The sequence below is a fragment of the Myotis myotis genome, unplaced genomic scaffold (assembly GCF_014108235.1).
Source record: "Myotis myotis isolate mMyoMyo1 unplaced genomic scaffold, mMyoMyo1.p scaffold_m19_p_15, whole genome shotgun sequence".
Taxonomy (NCBI): Eukaryota; Metazoa; Chordata; class Mammalia; order Chiroptera; family Vespertilionidae; genus Myotis; species Myotis myotis.
Window position 1 is genome coordinate 26,354,709 of NW_023416319.1, and position 10,354 is coordinate 26,365,062.

General features: G+C 39.5%; 1 protein-coding gene across 3 annotated transcripts in view; it reads left to right on the forward strand.

Moving 5' to 3' along the window:
- Positions 1-10,135, forward strand: part of RNLS (renalase, FAD dependent amine oxidase) — a 218,288-nt gene extending 208,153 nt beyond the window's left edge. The window contains exon 6 of one of the 3 annotated variants that reach the window (XM_036336707.1): positions 9,445-10,135. In XM_036336707.1, coding sequence (XP_036192600.1) covers positions 9,445-9,653 — 209 coding nt within the window. In that variant the 3' untranslated portion in view covers positions 9,654-10,135. The remainder of the gene's footprint in view (positions 1-9,444) is intronic. The other 2 variants (XM_036336708.1, XM_036336709.1) reach the window with 2 other exon arrangements.
- The last annotated feature ends 219 nt before the right edge of the window (positions 10,136-10,354 follow it).

A 10,354-nucleotide genomic window follows, 5' to 3' on the forward strand; every position in this document is an offset into this window, starting at 1 on the left:
GAACACATTCTTTGAGCAAACATTTATTCAGCATTAACTATGCTGGGAATACAAAAATGAATAAGACACAACCCTCATAGCTTTCTCATGAAGGCTTTTAAACATCCAATACCTCTTACTGTATGCAATGTGGTGAGTTAAGTGAAGAGGGAGCAGCAACCTTTTATTGCATTTGCATCAAATTCCAGAAAGATTTTTTAAAAATAAAAGAAAGAAATAGGAACATTACATTTTTTTAATTTAACCAATAGAAAACATTTTGTACTCTTAAAAGAAAAGGTTTATATTCAACTTTCATTTCTCAGGTCTTCCTTTCCTGTACCATGGAAATTTGCTTAGGGGTAGATAGTATTTTTCGCTATTGATATAATAGTAAAGTCCCATCTTTTTCTTTTTTAAATTTTTAAAATTTTTATTAAGTTTATTGAACTGACATTGGTTAATAAAATTCTATAATACATCATCTGTATATTGTATGTGTGTTCACCACTCAAAGTCAAATCTCCTTCTGTTACTACCTATTTGTCTCCCATTATCCTTTACTATCTCCCCTCCCTGCCACACACCCCTTCTCTCTGGTAACCACCATACTGTTGTCTGCGTCTGAGTTTTTGTTTGTTTGCCTTGTTTTTTTGTTTGTTGCTTTCAGTTTATAGCCCACATATGAGTAAAATCACATGGTTCTTCACTTTTTTTCATCTGACTTAATTCAAGATCCATCCATGTTGTCACTAATGGCAGTATTTCATCTTTTCTTATGGCTGAGTAGTATTCCATTGTATGTATGTACCCCATCTTCTTTATCCAATTATCTATTGAAGTCCCATCTTTTTCAAAGTGCTTGGACTCATTCCCCATCTATAAATATGCAAACAAATATTTCCATTGGCATCAGCATAAATTCTGACCTCTCCTTCATTTATTTGCATTTCTCCTTGTTTTCAAAAGCAGGCATATGATAGATGCCTCAGGGGTAAGGTAAGAATGAAATGTTTACAGAGAATCCATACAGCCATGTTTACCCTCTAGGTACATGAATTTGAAGGTAGGTATTTATTCCACATTTAATTAAGTCTTACCCCCCAAATCCCTATTTTTCATCACATCTTTTATGATTACTGCCTTAATATTTGCACAGAAGAGAGGTTGTGCGTGTTTCTGGATAGTAAGTTTTATACAAGATTTTATTCTGCTTTTAAAAATTATTCATTCACTCAACCAAATCCAAACTAAGGTTGTCCAGTGTTACCTGAGCTTACTGATGGTTTTTAAAGCCAGCCTTTGCTACCCCACCTACACCCTGTCTTTATGGAAAACACTCGTCAGACTGACAAAGACTTTGCTCTCAGCCATGTCAAGCGCCTTGTCCCAGTGCAGTGGTTCGAAGTATTTTTATTTCATGGACCAGTAAAATCTCTCTACACTGATATAATATTGCTATCATTTTATTCTGCAGTTATGAATTTAAAAAGCAAAACACAGCTACAAGAATTTAATGAAAAGAATAACAACAAAAAATAGTGAAGACATAACTTCAGAGGAAATTTATAAATAGAAGACATTTAGCCCTATAAAAAAGCTCATAATTCTCCTTATTTTTTCTCTTCTTGCCATAGATTGACTTTTGGGAACCACTTCCTTCGAGCTCTGCATAGGGGCTATAAAAGAATAAGTTAACCAAATATTCAATTTCTGCTGTTTATGTTCCATGGCATGGTTTCAGGTTTACACTGGCAGCAGAATAGAGGCAGTGAGGAAATGGATGATTCAGCTCCATACCATCACAGCCTTCCTAGCTATTCACACTGCCAGTGCGGTCGGTACCTCACACGCACAACGGGCAGGGAAATGCCAGTGTAAGGAGATTATTACTCAGAGTTTGCTCCAATCAAGCTAGTGTGCAACTAAGAGACATTAAGATTTAAAGAGTCACCCTCAGACACTGAAATTGATAAAAATAAATGAATTTCTTTAAAAAAGATGCTGTGTGAGTCTCAAAAGCACAAGCGATGGCTTGGACATCTCCATCTGCTTTCCAGACTCAGGCATACTCAAGACTAATTAAAGTGACCCTTGGGAATGTAATGGAATATTAGAAAGCAGTAAAATCACCTACAGTCTTTTACAACACCTTGGGCTCACTGGCTTTTCAATGTGAATGATCTCAAATGCAGATGAGAAATAGATCAGTATTATGGAGGAATTATATTGGTTTCACACATGTTTGTGTTTTCAAGCGATCAGGTTGAGTTTTCTCACCAGCAGAGATAAAGCCTCAGCAAGTAAAACACAAAAACAAAACAAACCAAAAAATGAAAATGTCCAGAGATGCCTTCCTTTAGTGAAAATAGTGACTGTCTCAGTGGCCTTAAGAACTGCTGGGTTTTCCATCATGTGAAGTTCGTCAGCAAAGGTGCAAGTGCTGATGAAAAAAAACCCCACAAAGACATTTCCCCTTTGCTAAAACAACAGATTGATGAAGAAGGCTACATCCTGGATCATATTTTTAATGCAGATCAAAATAGTCTCTTTTAAAAGCAACTGCCCCCAGAACCTACATCTCAAAGGAGGAAATAGGAGCCCCAGGGGTTAGGCTGCAAAGGATGCAGCGTGTACTAGTAGCTAGAGGCAGAGGTTGGGAGAATGTTAACTGTGCTCCCCACTCTACCATGATGTTTGTTGTTTTTGTTAATGCTTGGTTCAAAGTTCCCTACGTTTTTGAGTCATCTGCCCCAACTCTGTTTTTCTCACAAGCCCTGATATTTTTGGTATGCAATTTTGTAGAACTATGGTTGTAGCCAGAATACCTGTATTTTTATTTTCACACGGCAGTCAAAGCCCCCCCGATGTAACCGATGGAGGGGAAGGGCAGTGATCTGGGGAGAGGATATTAGAAGATTACTCAGCATCATCTGGAGGAAATGACTCCTGATGTGATCCTAATTCTTTGCATTGACATGACTCTGGTTGGAGAAAGATAATGAATGTATCAGACTATCCTGGCTTAATGGGGGAAAAAAAAAAAAAAAACAGCAAAGAATACTTAATTCCCTTATTTCTAATTTCGTGTTTGCTCTGCAATCTTCTAACCCAGGATTGGTATATAGGATTTCTCTCAAGTGCCAACTGCAGTTGACTAGTAGTGGCTGCCTGAAGCAATGAAGTGAGGAGGATGCTGAGGCCACTTCTGGGCTCAGTGGGGAAGAATGCCACAATTGATTAGTGATGTCTGTCAGGAGTTGCCGAACATGTGTCACCCCTCTAATCTATGACACAGTTGAGGAAATTTGCCTACTACGATGAATGGTCTGGGAAGGCAACCAGACTTGGTTCTGGAATCGGTACATTTACCTTTGTAAATGAACAAATTGATTCTCTGATAACAAGTCTATCTCTGTCAGTTTCACCTGAGGTTGCTTATTTGGTTGAACTGCAAAAAATGGAAGGTTTAAGCCAGCAATCTAAAGCTCTTAGAAATCCTGACACCAAATGCTATTACCAGAAAATGCCCTCCTTGAAGGATCTTACCACTCATTATCTTTTGATTTATTATGTATTTACTATAGAGTACTCATCATACTCCTCCCCTTTCCCTTTTTAATACTTGCCATATGTCATCAATTATAAGATGCCACCATCCAGGCGGTATATACCAGGAGACAGCCAGGCTTCTGTTTTTCACACATTCTACTGGTCTGATAGTGGGACCACCACGGAAACCTCTTGATATTTAAATTAATGAATTTTAAAAAATATTCTTACTGATTTCAGATAGGAAGGGAGAGGGAGAGACAGAAACATCAATGATGAGAGAGAATCATTGATCAGCTGCCTCTTGCACACCCGCCACTAAGGATTGAGCCTACAACCTGGGCATGTGCCCTTGACGGGAATCAAACCAGGGACCCTTCAGACCACATGCCGACGCTCTATCCACTGAGCCAAACTGGCTAGGGCAGGGGTGGGCAAACTTTTTGACTCGAGGGCCACAATGGGTTCTTAAACTGGACCGGAGGGCCGGAACAAAAGCATGGATGGAGTTTTTGTGTGAACTAATATAAATTCAAAGTAAACATCATTACATAAAAGGGTATGGTCTCTTTTTTTTTTAAGTTTTATTCATTTCAAACGGGCCGGATCCGGCCTGCGGGCCGTAGTTTGCCCACGGCTGGGCTAGGGTCATTAATGAATTCTTTAAGGAGAAAAGAATATGAATCCCGGTTGCTGCTTGAAAACTTTTCTCTTTTGTGGATGAAAAAGTGCACAATCAGAACTTATGGAACACGTGCCAGTGGCTCTGAAGAAACCCCCAGAAAGGGCAATTCAGTGGAGCCCTCTTGTGAGAAATGGTGCATTCCCAGGGTTCTGGGCCCCACAGAGGACAGGCTGCGTGTGGGGGAGCGTGGGCACCAAACACTCTGAGTTAGAGTGTCCCGGGGAAGTCAAACTCTGAATGTGAAGAGGTTTTTGGAAAGGCTTGGCCAATGTATTCCTCTTCTGTTTCCTTTTTATGTTTGCAAAAGACCTACATGTAAATAAGTTTAAAAGAACAGTTCTCGCCCTAGCCGGTTTGGCTCAGTGGATAGAGGGTCAGCCTGTGGACTGAGGGGTCCCAGGTTCGATTCCAGTCAAGGGCATGTACCTTGGTTGCGGGCACATCCCCAGTTGGGGGGGGGGGGGTTTGCAGAAGGAGGCAGCTGATCAATGTTTCTCTCTCATCTGACATTTCTAACTCTCTATCTCTCTCCCGTCCTCTCTGTAAAACATATATTTTTTAAAAAGAACAGTTCTCATAAGTATAAAATACAGCTTTAGATCACATTGACACCATTTGTTTTCCTCTCTTTGGTACGTAAAATATCAGTGCCTCTTCCAATTGAGGATGCCTTAGACTCAATGAAACGCAGTGTAATTTACATCCATCACAAGTGAGGAGGTGCAGCCTTAAGAACCTGATTTGTTCCTGGGTTGTCCAAGATCTCTCTTCAAGTGAATTGCACATCTAGGATTAGAATTTATGAGACCTTAATCCTTGCCTCGCCCACTTGAACATCACTTAGTGCCATATTTTGGAAAGGTTGGTTCTAGTAACCAAATCAAGGGCTGGATGGCCCACTGGGAGTGGTCAGCGTAAAATACAGCCCTTCTATAGACCAAACCAAGAAGATTGGTCTCTATGGGTAGAGAGGTCTGACAGTCCAAGGGCATGCTTTAGCTGTCGGCATGGGTATGGGAGGAAGAACGCCCACTGTTACGTGTGTCACTGAATTTTTTGCTAATTATCAACTATCATTTTCTGGAAATACCCTGTAGCCTACTTGTCTGCATCCTTCTTTTCATCTTTAAGTTCATTCTCACACAAAAGGAACATTTTTTTGTGTGTGAACTTTCACAATTAATAATCATGATACAAAAAACTATTAAGTTAAACAATACAAAATTGACAATATTTTACCATTTCTGACCTACAGAATCAGGAAGTTTGTGTGGTTCAACTTAATGGGTGACATATGAGATTTTCACATAAAGCAGTTCACAACCAGAGACAAGAAGACAGCCTTCCATTCATCATTATTGAGAGCCTTCTAAGTACAATCCCTCTCCCACTGAAGCTTCTACCAGCTCTGTGGGAGCCTCTGAATAACACTTTCTGTGTAGGTCGTCCCCTGTGAAGACCTTCTTTTGATCAACTGTATATATAATATTCTATGTGGGTTTTTTTTTAACTCAATAAACATTTATTGTACACTTAACAAGGGCTGGCCACCAATCTCAGCCTTACATACAAAGATAAGTGCATCACAGTCTCTACACTTAGGAGCATGCAGTCTAGGAAGGAAGACAGGCACGGACATAATTACAGTGCAAAATAGCAAGTCACATAATGGATATAAATAACATGCTGAAAAGGCACTTACCCTGCCTGGAAGAGCAAGAAGACCTCAAAGCAGGTGACATTTGTATTGGTTCTTAAAGGATGAGCAATTTACTTGGCTAAAAGGAGGGAACAATACAACATCCCCAAGCAGAATGGCTTGTTCAGAGTCACAGAAGAACAAAGAAGGATATGTTTGAAGAGCTTTAGTTTGACTGTAGATGGGACATGTGAGTGAAGTGGCAAGAAATGAGGCTTGAATGGAGGTAAGATCCGGTTATGAAAGGCCTGCCCAGGTGGGGCCGAGGAGTTTGCATTTTATTCTGCAGGTGAAGAGAAGTTGGGCTTAAGTCGTTTAGAAATAAAACTTCTTTTCCTGCTTTGAATGTTTATGTCCCATCACCACCTGAGTTCATACACATGTTACATTAGCAACCCCGCCGCATGCCTCCGCAGCATGAGCGTCTGCAGGGAGAGCTCTTTTCATCCAACCTGGATTTCGAAGGGGTTTCGGCCCCGACATCTCTCTTAAACACAGTCATGGAGCTGCGGTTCCTCACTGTGGCTGGAAGCCTGGCCAAAGGCTGCGTTGTGAGAGATTGTGCTTCTCCACTGCAGGGCTATCTACTTCACTCGGGCGAAGGAGCTTTACCAACAACACACTTCATGTTTTCATATTTTCCTCATTGGGTAATTGCAAATGGGTGATTCCACCTAAATGCAGCAAGTTTGATTTCATCCCAAATGCAGACTGGCTAATCAGTAGCCCAGTTTTCCAGTCATGTGATCTGGCCTCTGGCATTTACCACCCATCAGGTGAAATTACACAGCACCGATAAATTACCAACTCACGCCTGGGCAGAACTTTCCCCCTTAAACTCCCTCCTCCTTAATTACTTGTGTGATGTTTAATAGCGCCATGGCTCATGGATAGAGGGATATCAACTGGAATGTATCAAAACTTGACCACAAATGGAGACTTATATGTGTGTGCATAAATTATACATAGATAGACACACATATGTATATATATATATAAATACATATAAATGAGTTATCCCATTTATATGAATTTTCTGAATCCATAAAGCTGTGGCTATCACATTTTTGTTTTATTTTAAAAATTATACATAGACACACGTATATTAAAATGTGTGTGTATATATCCGTTTATCAGTGGTTCTCAACCTTGGCTGCACATTAGAATCACCTGGGAATCTTTTTAAAATCCTGATTTCTGGGCCTCATCCTCCGGAAATTCTGTTTCTTTGTTATGGGGTGGGCCACAACATTAGTAACAAAGAAACAGAATTTTCGGAGGATGAGGCCCAGAAATCAGGATTTTAAAAAGATTCCCAGGTGATTCTAATGTGCAGCCAAGGTTGAGAACCACTAATATAGACTATAGTTGTTACTTCATTTATATGAATCTTCCAGATGCACAAAACTATGTGACTCTCTAAATAGGTCTAAATTGGTACCAATTCTAACATTGAGAGGGGTCCCCCCAAACCAACAAACAATTCTGACACCAGCAGGATATCCAGGAATTCAATTCTGACACATCTACCCAGAGGTAGCATCAGATTGCACAGGTTAAGAGTTTAGTCCTACAAGACAAGACTAATGATTGAACTTCATCTTCAGCTCCTGTCCCCTCCCTGGAGTTGGGGGGCAGGCTAGTAGGACTGAAAATACCAACCCTCTAATCACAGGATTGGCTCCACTGGCACCAGCCCCCATCCTTAATTTTTTGACTTTCCAAAGTCACCTCATTAACATAATAAGGGGCAACTTTATCACTCTCAACACTTCAGAAATTCCAAGGGTTTGGGGAGCTGTGAGTTGGGAATTGTGGACAAGACCTGATATATATGGAAAATATATGTTGATCATCTGAATAACCAAATATATATTTCTTGTAAATTGTACTATCACACTGTGAAATATACCGTTAGTACTTGATAGGAGTTGTGGTGAATCTATAGACTGCTTTGAGTAGTAATGGACATTTTATCTTATTTTTTTGTTAATCCTCACCTGAGGATATTATTCCCCTTGATTTTTAGAGAGTTGAAGCTGGGGAGAGAGAGAGAAGAACATCGATGTGAGAGAGACACATAGATTGGTTGCCTTCTGTAGGCACCCAGACCTGGGCCAGGGATCCAACCCATCATCCTTCAGTATGTGGGCCGACGCTCTAACCACTGAACACCACGATCCAGGGCTAGTATGGACATTTTAAATCTAGTCTTTATGCAAATATTTCCAAAAGTGTTAGAAATGTGAGTTCCAGATTTAGCCTGCTCTGTTAGAATTCCTTTTTGTTCACCTCTTAGCTTTCTGTCCTTGGACAAGCAACCATCTTTCTGAGTCTCAACTTTCTCATCTATAAAATGAGAATAAGTGTAACCCCTAATAGGGTTGCTGTGTGAATTCAATGGGGTGTGCATGTAAAGCATTTGGTATCAGTGAACATTCAAGCAGAGCTAACAATGAATACTTTGTGCACATTAGAATTGAGTCTTGAATATTGGGACTATTATTGTGAACATTAATGATTACAGGAAAATTAACAAGCTGGCACCCTTGGGGCCTATTAGGAGCCAGAGAGTTATTTGTCCCTTCCCTAAATGTCCCTGGACTATCAGTTCTCACATTCTGAAATTGCTAATTTATATAAAAACCTAACAGTGTTCTTCCTCCCTTAGTGCTTCACTGACAAATCAAATCATCTGACTTGTTAAAATTCCATCCAAAGCAGGAGTATAAAAGTCTGTCCTCTAGTGTCTCTCGTTTAGCCACTCAACGATCTCTTCTGCTGATTCAAAGATTATTGGCCCTGGAATTGCAAATACTAAATACTATGGCATGATTTCACATGTAGGTGGAATCTAAAAGAGCCAAGCTCATAGAAACAGAGAGTAGAATGGTGATTGCTAGGAGTTGGTGGGCGGGAAAATGGGGACATGTTGGTCAAAGGGTACAGTTACAGTTATAAGATGACAGTCCTGGAGATTGAATCTGAGTATAGTTAATACTGTATTGTATACATGAAATCTGCTAAGATGATAGATCATAAAGTGTGCCACCAAAAAAAAAGTAACTATGTGAGATGATGGATATGCTAATTAGCTTGATTATGGTGATTATTTCACAGTGTCTACACATATCAAAACATCTAGTTGTGCACCCTAAATATATTCAATTTTTATTTGTCAACTTGATAATCGGTGAATGATCCTGTGACTATAATTTCCTTCTTAGAAAAAAAAAAAATCACTGTACTTTCAACTAATTGGGCATATCATGAGATACTAATATTGAAGTTCAACGAACTTCTGATTATCTTATCACATAATTGAAAATGCAAACATGTAAGGATGTCACTGTAAACACTTGGATGAGGGGGAAGCAGAGGGGGTCTTGGTTTTGTTTCCTGTTGCTCCTTTGAGACATCTTGATTTCTCCAGATGGAGAAGCCTTCCCCAGGTGGGTGTTGACAGGATAGCACAACAGAGCACAGAATGTCAATTGTAATTACACCCCACACACTTTTTTCCCCCCAGGTTACAAATGCTGCTGCCAACTCTCCTGGCCAAATGACTCTTCATCTGAAACCTCTCCTTGTGTGTGGAGGGGATGGATTCACTCATTCCAATTTCGATGGCTGCGTTGCTTCTGCCCTGTGTGTTCTGGAAGCTTTGAAGAACCATATTTAGTACCTGTATTCTTTCTTTTAATTTTTCAGTTACAGCTACACCCAATGTTATGTTAGTTTCAGTTAGACAACGTAGTGACTAGACATTTATAGAACTTGTGAAGTCATCATCCCAGTAAGTCTATTTAGTATCTGTATTCTTATCATCTACATGTACTTTGGGTTTTTGCTTTCACAATTTTCAGTTATTGATCGTTTTATTGTCTGTTTTGTTCAGAGAAATTACCGGAAAATTGTTCTTCACTTGTTATTTATTCATATGGAGTAAAAAATCAATTTTATAATGTTGATAGTTACAACCCATGCTAGAATAAAAATTCCTTGGATCTTATACCTTTGTCACCTTTCTGAGTTGCCATGACTATCCCTTGATGGAGGAAAAGTAGGGCTAACCAATCCCAAAAAATTTTGTCAACTCAAAGTAACAGTTCATTTTGAAATTTTTGCTTCCAAATAAAGAATAATCATTATCACAGGCTCATTTTTAATCTTCAAGTATGCTTTTGATTCAATATTTTTGAAAACTGCTGAACTTTAAGGTCCCTCCAAACTGTGAATAACAGAGTATAATTTTCTTTCTCGTTTCTCTCCCAAGTTATTAAATGATCCTGAATTGTAGGTCATAGCTGTCCTTGTCTCTAGGATCGCCGTTTGGAGGGCAACTTGACTGACGAAGTAACCTCTCTTCAAATTTTCAGAAAATAACCCGATTCAACTTGACTTTCCAAGTCACACAGTGCTTTTTAACCTTAAAAACT